General features: G+C 45.3%; 1 protein-coding gene across 1 annotated transcript; it reads right to left on the bottom strand.

Moving 5' to 3' along the window:
- Positions 1-10,564: 10,564 nt before the first annotated feature.
- Lrrc55 (leucine rich repeat containing 55) lies at positions 10,565-16,019 on the bottom strand. Its single transcript, XM_042676390.1, has 2 exons — positions 14,883-16,019; positions 10,565-10,803 (listed from the first exon to the last, which is right to left on the bottom strand). Exons 1-2 carry the CDS (start codon positions 15,595-15,597, stop codon positions 10,568-10,570), a joined length of 951 nt encoding a protein of 316 aa, XP_042532324.1. The 5' UTR covers positions 15,598-16,019; the 3' UTR covers positions 10,565-10,567.
- Between the last annotated feature and the right edge of the window lie 6,432 nt (positions 16,020-22,451).

The following is a 22,451-nucleotide window of genomic DNA, read 5'->3' as shown; positions in this document are numbered from 1 at the left end:
AAACTATCCAAGAAAAGTCAGAGCTCTGGCTCAAGTGGTAAAGTACTAGTTTTGAGCAAAGGAATCTTAGGGTTAGCACCCAGCCCAAATTTCAAGCCCTAGGATTCACACACACACACACACACACACCCCACAAAAAGATGGGAAAGGAGGCCTACCTAAGATCTCAAAATGGATATCCTCAATGGACATCTCAGCAAGCTCTTTTTCCACAATCTATGTAGTCAAATCACATGGACCCGACTCTGAATTCTCATTCTTCCTTCCCCTCTGTCTGTTCTCTGTGACTTTATCTCTACTGAGAAGGACCCCATTTCCCTGTTCCTTGAGGAACTCACTCCCATCTTCAGGCTTTTGAGGACTCCTCCTTCTTCCTTAATGTCTTTCAGGAAGTTTGATCCTTTGCTTCTCTAAATTTGTATCGAACTTGTGAAGTTCTTTCTTACATTTTTGATTGCCTTCTGCATTATGTTCTGTCGTCTGTGATCATGTGACTTCTCCTCTCATAGATAGTGAGCAACACGCTGGCCCTGACCTTGTCCATCTGGCATCAACTGGGACATCTAGCAAATTGGTATCCAGCGGTTGTAATTCATATTTGTGGAACTGAATGGACTTGACTTGGTGCAAAATACTGGTAGTGAGCTGGGTTAGTCCCAGAGTAAAGTTAGAACTAGGCAGGGGGCAGGGACTAAGCCTTCATCTGCCTCTTCTTCTCTCCCAGCAGGAGCTGGAAGTAGCCCTCCCCAAGGACTTACCTGACCTCAGCTGACCCTCACAATGGCTGTTTTCTCATTCTCTTGGATCAGGCTGGGAAAAACAGGAAGAATCATTAAGAGACAGATCCTTCAGAGCCAGAAAAATTATTACTGATTCTTTTTACAGACACTGAAAGCTTTGTTTGTGCATTGTGACGAAGGAGTGGGCATTTCCTTCTGGCCCCAAGGCAGAGGCTTCTACCTACCTCTTGCATCCAAGCCACATGCCACACCCACCCTCTTCACTTATTTTCTTCTTTCCACTATCTCTACTCTGACCTATATTTCACAATGTAGTACTGGAGGGCTCCTCAGTTGTATCTAGAATCTCTTCTTGAGAGATTATCTGATTTCTTTATCTTTGAGTGTGGCCACACACCAAGGATACTGGAAGATTATTAGCCTTGCATCTTCCAGGCTCTTCCTAGTTTACAGATTCAGCATCTTTGCATACATCTTAACAAGATTCCTCGGGAGTTGTTATGCATGTTAAAGTTTGAAAGGAGCTGCTAAAATCCACTTAAGATAATAAGAATAAAGAGAAGTAGTATATGAACCCTATGTATATCATTGAATTGGTTTGTGAACTAGTGGCAAGATTAGGTTGTTTTAACAGGTATTTGTGGATAGTACCCTGTATGTAACCCGGACCTATGCTAGGCATCATGGGTAAAGTCTGCCACAAAGACTTGGAGTTTCTTTGGTTTTTGGTAATTCTTCTTGTACCTAACAGTTCCCTGACTCCCGTTGGAGCTTCAGCAAGCATTTGTTGAGTGAATACATCTCTTGAATTCTGGCTGAGGGTTCCTTCCACATCACCGCAGCTGCCTTCTTTTAATTACCAGCCTCTTTGAGTAACTCGTAGCACTTTCAGACAGAAATAAATAAGTTATTTAAAGAGCAATTCAGAGAGTGGGCTGTATCCTTGGTTTTGCCAATTCTGGGCAGCAGATTCACAAAACAAAGTAGAGTCCATGCAATCTAGAGATCCATCTTTTGCAAATGGTACAAGGAGAGGGTCTCTACTGAGTAAAGAAAGGTTAGATTTCCAATGGACTAAAAACTAAATACTTCATCTTTGGTGGAAGCTGTACAGGTCCAAAGACTAATGCCCAGTTTTACCTCTCTAAAGATCTAGTGGTAAGTTTTCATTGTGGTAGCTGGTGATTCTGTTTGGTCCAGCTTGGATTATTTTCTGGGTATTTCCTGTTGCTCTTACTTCCTGAGATCTGATTTTTTTGGAGTGTCTATTCTTTCCTTGAGGAGTCTTATTATGGCGTTGTTGATTTAACATTTTCTTCAAAGGACCTTTAGCAACAAGCTTAAATTTTTTTTTGTGCCTATATTGGGGCTTGAACTCAGGGCCTATATGGATTTTCACTTAAGTTGGTACTTTGCCACTGTAGCTGTACCTCCACTGCTAGCTTTTTGCTGGTTAATTGGAGATAAGAGTCTCTTGGATTTGGCTGTCCAGACTGGCTTCCATTCAAAATCCTCAAATATCAGTTTCTAGAGTATCTAGGAGTCTAGAGACAGGGAAGTCTCAGTCTCTTTGTGGAAGCAGAGACTAGATGGTATGACTGCTCTTCTTTCTGCAGTTCTTAGACTCAGGAGCTAGGACAGCCTATCAAATTTACAATCAGACAAACTTAAATGTACACAGATGACATCCCCTCACCCAGGCCAGACGGCTGGCAAATGGAAGAGCTGGGATTTGAATCCAGTGTGGCTCCCTAGTTCATGCTACCAATTAAGATCTGTATTTTTCCACAGTAGCTTTCTCCCAGGATGGCAGCGAGATTTTCCAAGTGAATTGCTTGGTGCAATGTGTGATATGATGTAAGTACACAACGCAGGTCATGGATTTGTACTCTCATAGTGTCAACATCATCTAGAGAGGCCCAGCTCACCATAATGACCTGCCATTCTTTAGCTAAGAAGAGGATAAGCTTTATAGGATTGTGAATTATATTTCCATTTCAAACATAGTTGAGTCTATCTTGTCTATAACTTGATTTCTACTTTACGTCCTTGCTCACAGCCAAAGGGTATTATACCTCCCTCCTATGAAGTAACTTCAGATTAATGATCTCCCTCTGAAAAACTACTGAGGATACAAATCTGCATTTTCTAAAAATTTTGCTGATGATTAGACATGAGCTCTAGTTCCCAGGGCACCACTGCTAGGTTTAAGATCCACCAGAACACTTGGAGTAATATTGTAAACTATTTAAAACCCCAGATGTATGTTCAAATTTTTCTATTCCTATCTCTGAGCTCTCAGGTTTGAGCTGTTTCCTGACATTATGAATCTGTTTGTGTCTCTACTTCCTCCCTCCCCTTCCAACTTACTCATCAAGGTTTTCTGACTTACTGATGGTTGAATATCTGTGGGTATTTTTTCCCCCATAGAATTAAAACAGTCTTTCAACAGAATTAAAACTTTTTTTTTTTTCTTCTTGGTGGCGTTGATCACTAGCTGGATGGATGCTTTGTTCATTGCTAAATTTATTCCCATGAACCATCCTTTATCCGAACCCTATCTAGAAAGTAGATACGAAAGGTCAGGGACTTTATCTTGTTCATTAAAAGATATCCAACACTTGGAATATGTGTTTAATACAAGGAAGCTAAAATCAATGTATATAAATGAATGGAGGCATGCATTGCTTCTGTATATGGGAAACATTTTTTTTCTTTTAAATTCTGGTACTGGGGCTTGAACTCAGGGCTTGGGTCTGTCCCTTAGCTTTTTCTGCTCAAGGCTGATACTCTACCACTTGAGCCATACCTCCACTTCTGACTTTTTGGTGGCTAATTGGTTAAGAGTCTCATGGACTTTCCTGCTTGGGCTAGCTTTGTTTGTTTGTTTGTTTTTTAGGTCCGGTCATGGGGCCTGAACTCTGGGCCTGGGCTCTGTCTCTCAGCTCTTCAGCTCAAGGCTAGTGCTCTACCACTTGAGCCACAGCGCCACTCCGGCTTTTTTCTTTTTGCTTATGTGGTGCTGAGGAATCGAACCCAGAGCCTCAGGCATGCAAGGCAAGCGCTCTACCACTGAGCCATCTTCCCAGTTGGGCTAGCTTTGAACTGTGATCCTCAGATCACAGCCTCATGAGTAGCTAGGAATATAGGGATGAGTCTCTGGTACCAGACTTCATTGAGACATGAAATAAATAGAAGAGAAAGCAGCTACATTTTTAAAGAGAAGTAGATTGCTAAGAAACTGTGAATGTGGATTCAAGAAGCTTTTTCTTTGACTTTTTTTTTTGGTAGTGGTGGCGGTACTAGGGTTTGAACTCAGGGCTTTGTGCTTGCTAGGCAGGGACTATACTACTTGAGCCACATCTCTGAACAGATTCAAGAAAGCTTTTAACTACTGAGACCCCAAACAAAAGTCAGACTGGCATGTATGAGTACGAGACTAGCTGTGAAAGCTAAGTAACCTCAATTACATGACATCAGGTCTTTTTTTTTTTGTTAGTCTTGGGGTCTGAACTCTGGGCCTGGGTGCTATCCCTCAGCTCTTCAGCTCAAGGCTAGCGCTCTACCACTTGAGCCACAGTGCCGCTTCCGGCTTTTTCTGTTTAGTGGTGCTGAGGAATCGAACCCAGGTCTCATGCATGTGAGGCAAGCATTCTACCACTGAGCCACCTTCCCAACCCCGACACCAGGTCTTTAAGATGCTCTTCCAACAAGATTTCAGAACCGTTATGGACCACAACAATCAGTGGTCACTAAAACCCTCCAAACAAAGGTTTGCTGTAATTCTGTCCCTGTTGTACGTTGTACATATTGTACACTGGGTGTGCATGAAGTGAGGGCAGGGAAGGAGGGTCAAATCAGTTTCCTTTTTAGTACACCGATCCACAGGAGACCTGATAGAAAGTACTGGACCATTGCAATCTTAAACGCTGAGCTGAATGAGTTGATAGAAGAAGGGGAAGAATGCAGCAGATATTTGATGACTGCAGGCCATGCTAGGGACAGACAGGGTTGATTAAAGTCTTTGCTTTCTAGGTACATAACTAGTCTATCCTCTTGAAATTAGAAGAGTCATGAGACTCTCTTCTGGATAGAATTGAGGTCCAAAACATTCAGTTCTGTTCCTTGCACATCTCCCCCAAGATCCTCCATGCTACAGAAGATTCAGTGGAGAGTTTCGTAAACTTAGGGATGTGCAGAGCCATTAAAGGGTGACCTTTTAGGTCTCTGAATTATTGTGTGGAGCAGAGCTTCTGACATGTGATTCTATAAAATGAGAAGGACTTAAAGTGACATACAGAGGAGGTTAAGTATTGGATAAACAGTCCGATAAAGAAATCTTTATTCTGTTGAGATTTTGTGACCCGTTGTCGTCACAATTAACCTACCTTGACTGATGCAATCATCAAAAGGAACACAACAGAACACACAGAATTTGTTGGATTTCCCTAATGCCCTTTGATTTTCTTTCACCAAGTTGGCCTACCCTACCTTCAGATTCTGCATTCACAGATTTAGCTAACTCAGGGCAAAAAGTATTTAAAATTAATTGTTTCTGGACTGCACATGTGCTGATCTTTATTTTTTGAATGAGGATTCCTTAAAGAATATAGTATACCAATTAGTTACATGGCATTTACATTGCATAAGGTGTTGCAAGTAATCTAGAGGACTGAAAGTATAAGAGAGGGACTATAGTATACCAATTAGTTACATGGCATTTACATTGCATAAAGTGTTGTAAGTAATCTAGAGGACTGAAAGTATAAGAGAGGGTATGTCTAGTTTATATGTAAGAATCTATCTAGGAGATCTGATTATAATGGGGGATGCTCTCTATTTATCAGAAATGTCTGTGTCCCTTTTAGCAGCCTTACTCAGTGAGTACAGTATTTGTCTGTAGCCTGCGGCAATTGGAATTAAGAGGAATACAGGATTTTTTTTTCTCTCTTGGTGGAAGGAACCACTTCCTGCTTAGATCTGCTTTCTGCTTGGATTGACTTCCTGCCCAGAGCCACTTCCTACTTAAACTCTGCTGCTATTGTACTTACAGATGAGATCAGGTACCTTCAAGGTAGTATGCCTGTAAACTCATAGTACTTATATAAGTATGCTTGCAATTCTGTAGGAAACAGTCAGAAGACCTAGATAATTTAGAATCCTTTCCCTCCTTTATTAATCTATGATAACACAGACTGAACTTAGACCAGTGATGTCCTTGTCCATCCTCTCCATCAGATGCTGGGTTTACCTATATGACTGAGCTTGTGGCAAATACTGGCAAATACTCCATAGTGATGCTAATTAGATTGGCACACCCACTTGCCTTGGCATGTTTTATGGATGACCCAAATTGCAAACACCAACATGTTTAAAACATATGCTTTCCGCTTTGTGTAATTGCAGATCACCAAAATATGCCTACAAATAGGAGTATGTGCATATAGACTCTCAAATATTCTTTTTTGCCTGGCTGAAAGAAATATGCTTCTGCAATGTGTCTTTAACTCCCACACATGCCCCTCCGTGGCTGGCACATCTCCTAATTATTTCTATCTACTCCCTCCCCATAGACCTTTTTGTGTGTATATTTTGGCACACATTCTTTCGGTTCTCCCTACTTCCTTTCTGCCTCCCTTTCTTTCTCTGCCTCCCTCCTGTTCCCTCCTCTTCACAACTCTTTAGAAAATTTGTTAAACTATACACTCTTTATTATTAATGTACATTTATGAAAAATTCTTCACAGTTACAAAAGTGCATGGTTATAAAATCATCTCCATACAAAGGTTGGCATCTTCTCTTGAACCCCTCTCCCTCCCTCCCCCTCCCACCACCAGGCATTCAGTGCTTTGCAAAACAGTGCTTTGAAAAGGAAGAGTTCTATGGGTCCCAGCTCTCCAGTGCAAATGGTAGCAAACATGAAGGTGATTTGTGATTAGCCACTCCCCTTCCCCAACTGCTCTTTGACTTCCTTCTAGGGTGAAGAGCAGAGAAATTTCTCTAGCTTTTGGGGGGAGATGATCTTTTAAGGAATGAGTAAAGGTGTTGTCTTTTGTTCTACCATTGGAAAAACTGTCAGCAAAGAAAGCTGTAGAGAAAATGGAATTGTTGGAACTCCTTGAGAGCTGAAGAGGAATGCCTATGTTTGTTCAGATTTCAGATATCTAGTTGCTTGAAAGAGGTCATGAAATGCTATCACATTTCTGGTGACCTAGTTCTTCAAGGTCTCCTGGGAATTATGGTAAGAATGAAGAAGGAGAAGTAGGAGGAAGAAGAGGAGGAGGAGGAGAAGAAAAGAAGAAGAAGAAATAATAACAATAACAATAATAACAACAACAACAATAATAATAATAATGAGTTTTAGGGTATCCAGAGTGGAGTGGTGCAGATGTGGGATTTTTTTCTAAGGAGTCTTTTTCTGCATCAGATTTTGATCATGATAGTTCTGTTGGTTAAACGTTGATATCCTCAGACCCAACATGAAGGAAACATCGGTGATGAGGGTAAATCTTTGAGTCGTAGCAAAGGAGAGAGGCAAGCAAAGGAAGTCAGGTTCTCATTAACAGGCTTTTGCCTCAGAGTTTTCTCCTTTTGTATTTTCTACACAGCCAGACCCAGCCAAGCCTAGTGGGTTTCCATCTGGATATGTTAAAGAATGCAGTAGTCTGATGGCTAAGGGGATGGTGTCAGGTAACTGGACTCTAATCCCACAGAGATATTTTCTCCCCAAGTCACAAGATAATCAGCACAAATGGAACCTCACAGACAGACACATAGAGATATCCCATCACATCTGTGCTAGCCAGTGCTGAACAACTTGATAAAACCTTGAAAGAACAATGGTTAGTGGTCACCAGAGACATGAGAAGAATCACAACCAGGATTGCTAGCTTATTTCTAGAAATTTCATTCTAACAGTCTGAACAAGATGGTGGTGGTATGGTGGTGGATGAGTTTGTTGCTAGTAGGGAGGTTCAATGTCTCCCTCACTATACTTGAGGTAACTGGAGGACCTTCTAGTAGCTAGAGAAAGTTTTTTCTTTAAAGGCCATGTATCCTCCTCAAAATGTCACCATGAGTGGAGATCAAATTGTCCCACTTGAAAGGAGACTTGATCTCAAGGGGACATTTGGCATCTTGTCTAGTTCTAGTTCTATGCACAAAAAGAGAATAGGTACATATCTTAAAATATATTAGTTACAATTCAACAAACGAGTCCCCAGGAGATTATTATAGATGAGCATAGTGTTCCTCTATAGGTAGTTAAACTATTCTGTCAGGACTATTATTTCTAAAAGTTCTTTCCCCCAAACTTTAGGCTGTCAGCTTGATTGGTAGGAAGTGGCTGGAGGCCATTACCCTTAGCCACAATGAAAGGAGAAAGCAGGTATTTAGTTGTGTGTCGGATGTCACAGGGGCAGGGACTTGGCCCACATGGCCTGGGGACACAAAATTAGTTCAAGTTTCTGAGGGAGTGTTTAGTAGATTAGTTCAGGGAAGATGAGTGAGGGAAGACTTTGTACAGGATGTCATAGTCTCCTTCCTTCATGTTTATCTGGAGGATGGGGGTGATGGATGCTTGCTGGGGCTGGGGGGTAAGAGAAGAAAAGTCCCTCTTTTCATTCTCACCCTGGCCAGCAGTGCCTTAGGGCTTCCAGCCCCTGTGGAGGTTATCTAGAACTTTCTCTGTCTTCTTGGATTGTCTTGTAACGTAACACAGCAGCAGGGCTCTTTGGTAGGAGTGGACCTCACTCCTCACTGTGTTCCAAGGATTTTATTAGTTATGATTACTATTATTGTATATGACAGCTGCCACTGGCCATAAGTTTGGATGCTTTATATATACACTGCATTTCCATTTCAGAGGCTGTATAACTTGGGCTGCTCTGAACACATCTCCATGCACAGCTGGGTTCTATGTCTTTTGTTTAGATGATCTATTAGCATGTGCATGATGGCTGAATTCTAGAGTCCTTCCACTCACTCCTCCAAGGTATTCTGTTCCCCAAGCTTCTGGGGAAAGAGAACTACAATGGAGTTAAGTGAATTTTACCACTCTAGTCACACTTGGGTTGTTATGTCAAGCGCAAGTCAGACTCAGTCCTGAACTTCTACTTTCCTATCTATAAACCAGCCTTACTGGTGTTTGGATTAGTCTCCCACATGAGGTTATAAAAAGCCGAGGAGATGGACACAAAAGCACTTCCCAAACTAGTGCTAAGCAGACAGGGAAGGTGAGGAAGCAGATGGAACTATGGTAAAGAGGATGATGATGACGATAATTGTGCTTTACATGTAGTTACTTGGTTATTGACTGATTAGATGCGAGTTCCCTGAATGGTTCTGCTTGTTACCTCCTTTTTCTGGAGTCGGTCCAGATAACCTTGGATAAAGTTATGCAGCTCTCTACATACAACTGCAAAATAGGAACAATAAACACCACTAGGCAGTGTTGCTGTAAGCATTGAAATAAATGAGTCGGTAGATATAGTCGCACCCAGAAGAGTGCTTGGCCCTTATCAGCAACTCCATCAGCACTACTTGGATTTGAATTGATAGAGTTTGTCATGTTCCCCACTGGAACATCACCGTTGGAGGGGGCAGTAGAAACAGTGAAGACTTGATTGTGATCATCAAATGGCATGTTGACTTTTCCACCTCTCTGAACCTGAATTGCCTCTTCTGCAAAATAGCCACCAGAACATTCCCCTCAAAAGATTGCTGTGTATGTAGAGGGGATTGTCTGTGGAGAGAGCACAGAGCCTGCCATGGCAGGGGCTTCTGAATTAATAGCTCTGCCACCCTTATTCTTAAATAAGTGTGTTGCTTAGAAGAAAACGAATACCCTCCTGTGGTCGATCGTGATGGTGGTAGCTATGTTCTTCTGTCATGCCATGGGTCTGTAGCCCACAGTACGTGCTCCTGGTGAGATCCTTTGGTGTGAGCACCGTGTCAAGAACAGTCCCATCATTGGGGTCCCATGATTTCAGGATTCTTCCTGCTCTGTTGTGGGGGGTGGGGAAGGGTGGAGTACCTGCCTTCCTCTTCTAAAGCCAAGGCTTAAGTGAGAGGCGGAAGACAAGGGTAGGAGGAAGGGCAGTGAAGGTGTCCATCTGATCAGCCTGCTCCCTGGGACCTCACCTGCAGGTCACAGCGGGGGAATATGGTATGTGGGGGTAGTCAGTGGGAGGGGGGGTCTCACCTCATAGCTGGTAGTAGGAGGAGGCCAAAGGGACTGGCAGGGAGGCATTCTCATTCCCAGGAGGCAATGGTTGGCAGTAGGGAGGGCTTAGAGACTGGGTATCATAGGGAAAGGTTTGGTCCTATGCCAGACCCCCTCGTAGTCAGTTTTCAACACACCATACATGTTGTGGCCTCTGTCATTTGCTTTTGTCCAACCTTCTTGGTCTATTTGACACAGGAAACCTTCTTTTTTTTTTTTTTTTGATGACCCAGCTCACCAGTCCCTCCACTCTGTTTATTTATTTTTTTAATTCTTGATGACTTCTTTTCTGGGCTCCCAGGACTACGTGCTCAGAGCACTGACCAATGGTCGTCAAGGGGTCAGGGTGGACTTCCTGTCCTCTACTAGAAGCAGGCGCCTTGAGTGCAAGGGAATAGTTGGATTTATCCCGTACCCCCAGTTTCTAAGGGCACAGTGCCTGGCCCCCAAGTGGACAGATGCTCACACAAAGTTAGTGTCCCGACCTTGTTTGAGCCACGATGGAGGTGCCGAGGTGCCGTGGAACCAGGGTGGGCAGCCAGGGTGGGTTTCCGATGGTTATCAGCGATGGCAGTGCAGCATGGAGGGATGAGAGGCACCGGTATCAAATCTCCTCTTCTTCGCTGGCCTTGCTCCAGCGATGACAGCAGTTGGCGGTGATGCCCAGGAGGAAGTTGGTAGCCACAGAAGCGATGGAGACCACGAAACCCACAAAGGCGATGAAGAGGTAATCGTCCAGGGTCAGAGTCAGGTGGCAGGCCTTGAAACTCTCCTCGGTGAGTGAGAAGAGAGGGGCCCCCTCAACTTCAGGGGGCCCTCGACACTCAGCCAGCTGAGAATCTGCAACACAGAACATGGGCAGGTTGAGCAAAATGGACCGGAGAAGACCCACCCCTACTCCTTACTGGGTTTCCTCCATACATCGCCAGTTTACTTACCTTCTTCTGTCTCCTCAAGGACACTTAAGGTATTTTTATACCTGTCTTTATAGGTGTGAAAAAAACATTACTGCTCAGAGAGCCTAGTAATTTGCCAAAAGTCCTGTGGTAATGAATGGTAGAGTTTCAGGCATTTTTTTTTGTGGGGGCACTGTTGTCTTTTCCAGTAGTTTCTTACTGGTTCAGGGCTTATGACCCTAAGCCCTGTCCACACACTCAGTGGAGTGAGTGCTCCCTTCAAGCCTGAAGTCCAGTGTTCTCACTCTCAGCTCAACACCTTCCATTTTAATTAATTAATGAATTAATTAGCTGTAGAGTGAAAGTCAGGATCCTCACTGTGGGCTCCAAGGATAATTCCCCAGCTCTTTCATTCTGCCTCTTCTTTATCTTGCTCCAGCCATACATGCCTCTGATCTCCCATGACCCCAAGCAATCTCCTTTTAGCAGGGAGAGGGTGCTTTTCCACTTGCTCCTGATGAACGGGCTTTTCCCCTTGGTATCTGCTCATCTCATCTCCTTTGGGGTTTTGCTTGATATCATCTTATTAGTGGGGCATTCTCTTATGATTCTGTATAAAATAACACCCCATTTCTCCTTTCCCCAGGGGGACAATTCCATTATTTAACTAACAACTCTATCATTTTTCTCCCATGGTATTTATCATTGCCTGACAGTTCGTCTTTTGTGCATTTCCTCCTCCTTGAAGATAAGCTTCTATCACTGTACCCTCAGCAGCAGAAGGGTGTAATATCCAAAGCAGGTGTACAATGAAACCTTGTTTTTTGCTTTTGTCTGTCATGGGGCCTGAACTCTGGGCCTAGGTGCTGTCCCTCAGCTCTTCAGCTTAAGGCTAGCACTCTACCATTTAAGCCATAGTGCCATTTCCGGCTTTTTCTGTTTATGTGGTGCTGAGGAATCGAAACCAGGGCCTCATGCATGCAAGGCAAGCGCTCTACCAGAGCTACCTTCCCAGGCCACAATGAAGCCTTGTTAAGTGAATACGCAGGAGTCCCTCTGCTAACCTATGGGGCTTTTCCAGACACAGAGAATAGGTCAAGGCAATGGATTCTGCAGCTATAATCCTGGGTCAAGTTTTCATCTCTCACTAGTTGTGTGAAGGGGGCTGTTCCTTTTCTGGGCTGCTGTCTTCTCCAGAATTTCCCTTTCCCTCCTAAGGTCACCTCTCTAGGGGCCTGGTGGTTGTCAGTAGTCGGATCTGACTCTGCCTTGCAGGTAGGAGTGGAGTGTGGGAACAGTTCTGCCCTGCAGGGCTGGGCACTGGCTTCAGAGCCAGCTGGACCTTTGTTCAAGCCATAAATGTTAATTGAGTTTTTACCCTGGGAAAGTCTTGTGTGTGTGTGTGTGTGTGTGTGTGTGTGTGTGCGTGTGTGTGTGTCTTTCTGTGTCTTATGTTATGCCTCTATAAGAAGAGCAAAAATCCAATTTAAATTTCCTAAGAGTCAGTGTGAAGTTTTTTTTAAATGATGAAGTATTTAAATTAAGGGTGTATAAAAGTCAAGTATTCATTATATGATTCTTGAGGGCAGAGAAGAAAATGAATGGACTTCAGTTGATCTTTTTGACAAATGGATGCGTATCTTCATTCTCAGAAATGGGAGGTCAGGTTTGAGCTGAGGAGAAGGCAAGTTCTAGATTAAATTGTCCCTATAGGTTATTGGCACTGGACTTGAGATCCCTGGCTGGGCCAGGATTACATCTGGAGTTGACCTGCAGGAAGCGCTCCTCTAGAAACAGAAAAGATGCTCAACTCCAAAGTCTATTGGGCACCTGAGCAGAGTACACAGACAGCTAGAGGACATGCTGGGAGCAGTCAGCAGGACACACAGGATGCAAGGCGGGAAGCTGGGTGGGGGGAGGGCTGACAAAGCTCTCAGTAAGTCAGAGTGTAGCCTACTAGTTTCTTTTAGTTCTTCTTGTCTGAATCTTTCTTCAAAAAACACAAAGACAACTGAGAATCCCACAAAGAAAAATGGGAAGAAGTAATGGGGTGAAAAAAAAGACCTAAAAGGGACCACATCACTTGACGATGTCTACATTGGCAAGGGTTTGTCCCCATGAGGAATGGTGGTCAGTGTGTCATGGGACAGACCTGTTGTAGGGAGGAACTGGGGACCTGCTTGCCTCTTACGATGGGTCTGTGGATGGCCTTTGTCCCTTTCAGGAGCTCTGGTCCCTAAACTGCCCTGCTGTGTGGGGCTATGCTGTTACGATCATGGACTCCTCCCTTGCCTGCTGGGAGCCTAGGCCTCTGCAGGGGAGCAGGGATTTTTAGAGCTTCCCAAAAGAAGAGGAGTCCCTCTGTGAACTTGAGCTAAGCACCCAAAGGCCCTTTCTGTCACTAGTGACAGGAGAGAGGGAAGACGTAGTCTGCAGAGGCTGGGCGGGGCGGGGGGGGGGAGCTTGCTTCAGGCAGCCACCTCCTCCTGCCCCCCAGAATTGTCCCATCTCAGTCCCCAGCTATTTCAGTCCCGGAGAACTTCCTCCCACAGCTCTGTGGAAACACTGGAATCGTGACCCACAGGCCCCCTCATACTATTTTGGTCTAGGGCTCCCCACTCAGTCATCCTCTCTTTCCTACCTCATTCAACAGTATTTTTTTTCTTCTGAGCAGACAGAGTCCAGGTTCTGGGATGGGATCCTAGTGACTACTATTATTCTGAGGCTGGGAGCCTGTGTTAGGTGTAGTCACATGGGAGAGCTGGCGGCTGAGGCCACTGCTGAACTTTGCTGGCCTCTGGGTCAGGCTTCGACACCTGGGGTGAGGTCCAGATCCATCAAACCAATGTGACTCCATTAGGCCTCCATTCCACTCTCCATCTGGGATTGGCGGATTGAATCGCTACATCTCAGCTCTCTTTCTCAGTTTCCCATCTAAGAACACATTTTGAGGACTCTGTTGAGCCCTCTGGGCAGACCACAACTTGGACTGTTAGTCCAGAGCCTGACTCTTGAGGGTGTATAGCCAGACAACAGCCAAACTTCCAAGGTCCTGACTTAATCAGTACCTGAGTGACTTTGGGCAAAACACACCACCTCTCTGTTCCCTGTTTTCCTCTTACAGAGAGCAGGGGCCTTGTCTTGTGAGAGTTCTTGTGAGGGTAAGATGAACGAAAGTACAAAATAAACTTCGAATAAGGCCTGGCAGATAGTACGTATTAAAATAAATAGTGTTATTCATTCCCATGTCTCCAAAGGAATTCAAAAGGAGCCTGGTAGTGCAGAACAAATGCGGAGAACTCAATGAACCTGAGCTATAGCTAAAGCTCTACTGCTTTGTACGTGAGATGACTCTGGAAGAGCCTTTTCCTTATTCTCAATCTCAGTTCCCCTCTCCCCCCCCCCCCCCCCCCCAGTAAAATGGGAATGATAAAAAGTGGATTCAATGAGATAAATGCATGCCAAGTTCTTAGGTGTGAGAAAGCTTTCCTACTTCCTCCCTGGCTACTTCAGGGAGGAAAGTCCGTAAGTCTCCTCTCTCCAACAAACTCCCCCAAAGTTGAAGTCTGGTAGAACAGTAACCTTGAGCAAAAATTCTCAGGAACAAGGCTCAGGCTCTGAGTTCAAGTCCCCGGGACCAGCACCAAAAAAAAAAAATCAACTCATGTTTGTTGATTGAAAGAATAGATGTAGGGGCTGAGAATGTGGCTCAGTGGTAGAATGCTTGCCTAGCATGCATGAAGCCCTGGGTTCAATTCCTCAGTACCACATAAACAGGAAAGAGCCAGAAGTGGCGCTGTGGCTCAAGTGGTAGAGTGCTAGGCTTGAGCAAAAGAAGCTCAGGGACAGTGCCCAGGCCCTGAGTTCAAGCCCCAGGACTGGCAAAGAAAAGAAAGAAAGAAAAAAATAAGAGTACAGATGTACAAAATGGGACACCTAGAGGTCTCACTTTCTTCGGGAATCTATGCTTTAGGAATTCCTCCCCTTGTAACCCCCCACCCCTGTACAGCCATGCCCTCTTACCCGCTGTACAGCGCTGGATTCGGTTTCGCAGCCATTTCAGCAGCGGCTCCATGGTGCAGCCACATACCCAGGGATTGCCCCCGATCTGCAGCGTCACCAATCCAGGCAGGTCCTCCAAGGCCTCCAGGCTGAGAAAGGCCAGGCCTCCATAGCTGAGGTCCAGGTCCCGGAGCTGCACAAGGCCCTGGAAGGCCTGGGGGTGTACTCTACGCAGCCACGGGTTGTGACTCAGGTCGATGTGCACCAGCCCATGGGCCTCCTGGAACATGTCAGCCGGCACATGGCTCAGGTTGTTGTAGCTCAGATCCAGGTGTGCCAGACGCTTGGCATGCAGGAAGAGGCCGGGGGGCAGCTCCATCAAGGAATTGTTGCGCAGGTCCAGCACTTGGAGCTCCATGTAGCATGTGAGGTAGCCTGGCGGTACAGCTGTGATGCGGTTGTGGGCCAGGCTGAGGTTGCGGGTGTCCATCGGCAGGTCTGGGGGCACAGAAAATAACCTCTGGCCGCTGCAGTCCACCACTTGGTTGTGGCAGGTACAAAGGACCGGGCAGCTGGTACCTGCCTCCAAGTGTGCGACACCAGCGGCCAAAAGGAGAGAGACTAATAGCATGGCTGGGTGGAAGGGCCCAGGCCAGGGAAGCTGGGCCCAGGTGTCACCCATCTTAGGCAGCCGGCAACAGCAGTGCTGAAGGGAGCCCATCAGGGCTGGGTCCATGGGTCCAACAATCAGGGCACGGGGAGGCAGTTACATCAGAGGCCTGAGTCCCGGAGGTGTGGCTGCTAAGCATGGAGTGTTTCGGCTCAAGCTTTTCCTGGAGCCTCTAAAGCACCAAAGGGCATCTTGAAGAGCCACAGGAAGTCTCTTCTGTTTTGGACCCTAGAGGGAGGCCCAGAAATCCAGTGGAGATCTCCCGGGGTATGAAAAGATGATCAAAACTTGAGAAAGGAAGGAGCGGAGGATGAGGCTGGAACAGATGCCAGCAGGTCCTGAAAGGGACCCTGTAGGTCATGTGTGCCCTGCTAACCCATGCCTTCTGGATGCTTCTTGGTACTGAGAGGTAGGAGGGAGGGGGTAAGGGAGATGAAGGTGGCCTTTAAAGGTCCTGGCAGTTCTTCTCAGAAAGTTTACGCTCTGCCCCAGGTGTGAGACTGAAAAGCATTCAAGGTCTCAGAGGCCATTTTCCCTGATGGTCCAGTGGTCTTGAGTTCAGGGAGGCCCTGGATAGGAATTTGGGAAAAGGAGCCTGGGAACAAGTAGGTCTCCATGAGTATTTCTCAGTCTCGGTGGATACAGTAATCCCCAGGGATGCTCATGGCTCCCCAGGAAGAAGAAAGAGCACCCCCAAGTGACTTGCCACTATCGGGGAGCCACCACAGCTGGAAAATGTTCTGAGTCTAGGAGGTCCAGGACGAAGGTCAGCTAGGAAAGCCTTGGCCACTTCTCCAAGTCGCTTCTCCCTCAGGGAGCTTGCGTATTTAGCAGGTGGGGGCTGAACTCACTCTGTCAACAAGGAAAGCACTCAGGAAGAGAGAGCCAGGGCCCTCCACATACATCCCTGTCCCCCTTAGCCAGATCCCTCGTCTCTCCTCACTCATTCCCTTTTCTTCTTCTCTTCCTCCTGTGTCTTATTGGACCCCACGCCAATGTTTCCTGTTTTACAGGAGGACCACGTTGGGCTCGGAGCCCAGCCTGATGCCGCTGTCACGGTGAACAATGATGAACCCCACCTGACCTGCAGCCAGCCTCCTCCCTGGTTGCTGTCCTCAGTTGGATGTTTCTGCAGATGCCCGTAGCTCCGTCCTCATCAGCGCTAAACACCCTACCCTTGACTGAGACCCCTGAAGAAAAACCTGAATTCATACTCTGATTGTCTGCACACCCCTTTCAAACACTTTCAGCACCTCTCTCTCTCTCTCTCTCTCTCACACACACACACACACACAAGTTCATACTTCCCCATTTTTTATCCTTCCCTCTCCACACACACTTTTATAGAGCCCCCTTCCCACCCCCGCCCCATGTGCCCCACCATCTCCCCCCTCCCACTGCCCCCGCCCAATTCCAACATCCATTTTCACAAAACACTACTCTCCAGCTCCCTGCCCCCAGCTCCAGCCCACACCCACACTTGGTCGGCAACGATAGCATACTCAGAGCCTTGCCCCCCTGGCCGTTTGACACCCTCTGTGGTTATAGCTTCTTCCTTATCCATCGGCTGTCCTTACTTGTCCTCCCCCCACCCCTTTCTCCAGCATTGATTCTCTTCCCACCCTCTCTCCCCATTGCTTCCAGCCCGCTTCCTAGGAAATCACCCCATGGCCTCTTTATTCAGATTTGTTTTTTCTAAGCCCTAAGGTCTCCCACTACCCCTCCCACAGGCCCTCAGGAGCCTACTCACTCGGTTCCAAGGACACAGCCATCAATCTGCCGCAGACTCGGGCTCTCCCACTCTCATTCTGGAATCCCGCTTGCTTGCTTGCTGGCTGGCTGGCTGGCTGGTTCTCTGGCTGCTTGCTTCAGAACCGATTGCCTACTGGGATCTTCCTCCTCCCCCGGCTGTTTCTGCTTCCGTGGTTCCTGGATCCCAGGCTAGCATCTTCTGTGGTTTTCCTGTCCAGGGGTCCCTGTGTACCCAGAATGGGGAATGTAAGAAAGGATGCTTAGAAGAAAGTTCACAGAATCGAAATGCTTCTTTCTGAAACTGCCGGTGCTGAGGCTGCTGGGTGTGTGGCTTCCGCCAGAGCCACCTCTTCCCCTCCCTTCTTTTTTCCTCTCTCTCTCTCTCCCCTCCTTGTATCCCTCCCCCCTCCCCTATCTTTTTTGTGCTCCCCCCTTTTTTTCCTCGAGGTCCAGGTAATGACGTTTCACTGTCTCTTAGCAACTGCCTCCACATCTCTGAGCAACAGGAGAACTGGCTATAGACCCCACCAAGATGAAAGAGGAGAGAAAAAAGTACTCAGCTGAACTCACAGTCAGCCACAGGATCCTAGTGATAGTGGGAAGGGAAGAAAGGGAGAGGAGGGGAGGCATCCCAGGACAGAGAGAGGGGAGAAGAGCAGACAGGTGACAGTAAAAGGGTCTATCTGGCAGGAGAGCTTGGAGTAGGAATCTCAGATGTTGGGATAGGGGGTACATTTAAAGGAATCAGATCCTAGAGGGACACTAGAGAGGGTTAGAATAGAGAGAAAGTGTTCGTGAATGGGGGCAGGAGGAGAAACAAAATAAAGAAGGTAGTGTTGAAGGTATGAATGAGGATGGAGAAAAAAATTCATGTACACGGCGCTCCATGTTTGTTGGGGCTTCTCTCTTCAGACACTGAATCACATTTATGACTGGCCACATCCCGTGTGGATCTCAGCCAGTGTGTTTTGGTCTCTAGTACCAGGTGGCAGGTTAAAGCTTGTTAGGGTCCATTCTAGGTGAGAGCCCTTCTTCTCTGTTCTTTGATTGTCCCCAAGTCCTGATGCCACAAGCTGTCTGGGGCTAGTAGCTTCGCCTGGAGCCAACCAATTTCCCCTTGGCTTTGGATCTGAGAATCCTTGGGATACAAAGGGCCAGCCGCCTGGGGCTCTGCAGACACTTGGATGGGTCTGTAGGGCACTAGAAATGGACAGCAAAGCCTTGTCCTTTCTTCTTTCTATGCGGGCCCCAGGGGTTCTCTCTGATGTCTTATTCCCTTCACGCATCCTGTGTCCAATTCCTCCTACACACCCAGACAGACTGACTTCATATGAGGGTGAAATTTTCACATTTTTTCTCATTGACCTATTGAACAAATTAATTACTGTCCTGTGTTTAAATCTTTGGCTTGACTAGTTGGTTTGATCAAAGAGCTGGCTAATTTTCTTTTTCAAAAAACTACCTCCTTCCCTTTTTTCCCCCTCCCCTCTCCCATCTCTCTCTTCTCTCTCTACCTCTCTTTCTTTCTTGAAATAGGGTCTTGCTATGTAATCTAGGCTGGCCTAGAACTCATGATTCTTCTGACTCCACTTCCCAAACACTGGGATTACTGGTTTCATTTCCTTTTTAAAAATAAAAGCTCCTTTGTTCATTCCCTGTGTATGGAGAAATTGGCGGTAGGTTTATTGGTGCTCAGAAAGTGGGTATGGGCAAGTCCCCCATGTAGCTGACATTGGCTTTGGGTTTTCAATCAGCTGACCTGGATTTTATGTATTTTTTTTTTTTTTTTTAGGTTCAGTAGTGGGGCCTGAACTCTGGGCCTGGGCGCTGTCCCTCAGCTCTTCAGCTCAAGGCTAGCGCTCTACCACTTGAGCCACAGCGCCACTTCCGGCTTTTTTCTTTTTGCTTATGTGGTGCTGAAGAATCGAACCCAGGGCCTCATGCATGCAAGGCAAGCGCTCTACCACTGAGCCACCTTCCCAGCCCCTGGACTTTATGTATTTAAGTAATACTGTAGGTCTTTGGAGGAGCCAAGAGTATCATCCTAGAAGACAAGTGTGAATTTATACAGGTTCTGAGTACTTCCTATATGCCCAAGGTGGTTGGCATTGTTCTTCTGAATGTGGTTGTAGAAAGTTAGTTTCCCTGGGTGCTCTATATCACACACATTTGGAATTGCTTATGTCCTAGAGGGTCTAGCCCAGCGTAACATGGTAGACATTTCAGATATGACTGAATCTATGTAGATAAATGTAATTTACCTCCCCCCTACCCCCAGTGTGTGTGTGTGTGTGTGTGTGTGTGTGTGTGTGTGTGTTTGTGTACTGGGGCTTGAACTCAGGGTTTGGATGCTGGTACTATGGCTTAAACTCAGGGCCAGAGTGCTGACTCTTAGCACTCTACTACTTGACCAATGGCTCCACTTTTCATTTTTCTGCTGGTTAATTGGAGATAAAAGTCTCATGGAATTTTCTGCTAGAACCCTAATCCTCAGACCTCAGCTTCCTGAGTAGCTAGGATGACAGGCACGAACCACTTGTACCCAGCTCTCTCGTTCTCTTAAAAGCAGGCAATGGTTGTCTAATCTCACTTATGAGGTGAGAGAAAAAAATCGAATTAAGAACTCATTGAAACAAGCAATCCAACTGTAGGACTGTTGGCCCCAGGAAAGCAAAACTAGCATCTTCTATTAACTTAAAAAAATGCCAGAAAACAGAATTGTCTCACCCAAGGGAATAATGAAAGGTAATTATGACAAGCCAGGAGGTATTTAGCACAATTCAACATTCAATACTGACTACAAACAAATACAAAAAAAAAATGGAGCCTTCCTTTCCCCTCTTCAATATGTCATGAAGTTTCAATTCATATCTATAACAGTAATAGACTAAAAGGAAATACTGGTGACAGTGTCCTTAAAAACTAGGATCTAGTCAAGAATGTCTGCATTTGAAACTTCACATTTTCGACCTGTGAATGAGGGTTCATCATAATAACCGCACTTCGCTAGGTAATTTCATGTACATGAGTCATTACTATAATAAAGCACTTAGAGCAATACACAGCACTTCAGATGGTTTTGTTAGATGAACAAATAAAATAAAAACCAAGAATGGGGTAAAAATGTTGAAGTCGTTATGTAGCAAGGCAAACAAATAAATTGCACACAACTGAGAAAGGAAGAAAAGAAAATACCACATTTGCTGATGATCTTCGTGTATTCTCTTGCAAGAGGAGTTACAAAGCCTGCAGGAAACACTACTTCAGGGACATAATGATTGTACATACTATCTTCTATAAAAGCCAAGTCCAATGAGGTAAAGATATTTGAAATGACTTTTTAGTTTTAATCATTCTATGACTCATTCAGGGATTCTCTGAATCCCAAAGTGGTGTTTCGTGGCAGACTGTGCACCATGAGAAAACAATGGTTGTTCTCAAATCAGTATGTTAAATGAGATGAGAGAAACTTATTCATTGGAAGATTTTTCAGAAGAAGGTTTCTCATTTGTGATGTACAAATGTATACCACAAGTGAGAGCTTTTGGGAGGGAGGGGAGGGACAAAGGAGATAGAACAGCTAATATTTTCTAAGCTTAATGTAGATCTATATTTTCTTCCTACCTTTCTTCCCTCTCCTTTTGATGTGCCCTTCTAAATCCAAGAGGCCTTGGTAGGCAAGTGCTCTACCACTAGAGCCACAGCATCCTTAGCCATTTTCCTTTTCCTTTTCTTTTTTCTTTTCTTTTTTTTTTTGGTTTGGTTTTCAAATAGGGTGCTGTGTTTTTGCTTGGGATGGCCTTGGACAAACCAAGATTTTCCTAACGCCACTTCCTAATCATTGGGATTGTGGATGTGTTGTGCCACCATGCCTGGTTTGTTTTTGGAAGGGTCTTGCTAACATTTTGCTTGGAATGACTTAAAAGTGTGACCCTCCTGTCTCCATTTCTGGATTGCTGGGATTATAGCCATGTGCCACAGTGGCTAACTTCCTTTTCTTCTCTTCTTGTCTCTTTTCTTTTCTTTCTCCTCTTCTCTTTCTCATTCTTCTGTTTTAGGTTTTGAGACAGGGTCTTCTATGTAGCTCAGGTTGGCTTCAAACTCAAGATCCTTCTACCTCAGCTTTCTGAATTCTGAAATACAGATGTGTACCACTGTGCCCTAGTTCCTCCTCTTCCTTCTTTTCTTGGTAGTACTGGGGTTTGAACTCAGAGCCTTATACTTATTAGACTGGTGCTCTACCATTTGAGCCATACTTCCAGCCCTGTCTTTAAAAAATATACAGTCAGAAAAAGTATTAATGTTTTATTACTAAAAATTAAACATGTGGATTGTTACACATTTTCATTATTACTAATATACAAAAATGTTATCTAAAAATGCTTTCTGAAGGCTAGGGACTTCAGCCCTGGTTTTTGCTAGTTATTTTTGAGATAGAGTCCCTGGAATTTTTTTTTTTTTTTGGCTTGGGCTATCCTTCAACTGAGTAGCTAGAATTAAAGGCCACCAGTACATGGTATTTGTCATAACTAATAATATTAGGAACAGTTTTCAGTGGCACATCACTTGGTAAATATTGAACGAAAAGTTTATTAAAGACTATCCCTGGGGCTGGGAAGGTGGCTCAGTGGTAGAGCGCTTGCCTTGCATGCATGAGGCCCTGGGTTCGATTCCTCAGCACTACATTAAAAAAAAAGCCGGAAGTGGTGCTGTGGCTCAGGGGGTAGAGCGCTAGTCTTGAGCTGAAGAGCTGAGGAACAGCGCCCAGGCCCAGAGTTCAGGCCCCACGACTGGACGCCCCCCCCAAAAAAAAAGACTATCCCTTGCTTAAATATATATGTCAGTCATGGGGCTTGAACTCTGGGCCTGGGCCCTGTCCCTCAGCTCTTCAGCTCAAGGTGAGTGCTCTACCACTTAATCCACAGCGCTACTTCTGGTTTTCTGGAGGTTTATTGGAGATAAGAGTCTCATGGACTTTCCTGCCTAGGCTGATTTTGAACTGTGATTCTCAGATCTCAGTGCTAGCACTAGCAATTGGCTTTTATAGTGGCAACACACACACACACACACACACACACACACACACACACACGTGACTTTCTATTTTATGAGAGCTTATATATATATACATATACATACATATATATATATATATATATATATATATA

The sequence above is a fragment of the Dipodomys spectabilis genome, unplaced genomic scaffold (assembly GCF_019054845.1).
Source record: "Dipodomys spectabilis isolate Male_0828 unplaced genomic scaffold, ASM1905484v1 ptg000030l, whole genome shotgun sequence".
In the NCBI taxonomy this organism is placed as follows: domain Eukaryota; kingdom Metazoa; phylum Chordata; class Mammalia; order Rodentia; family Heteromyidae; genus Dipodomys; species Dipodomys spectabilis.
The sequence above is the reverse complement of the archived record's forward strand: the minus strand, read 5'-3'. Positions and strand labels throughout refer to the sequence as shown.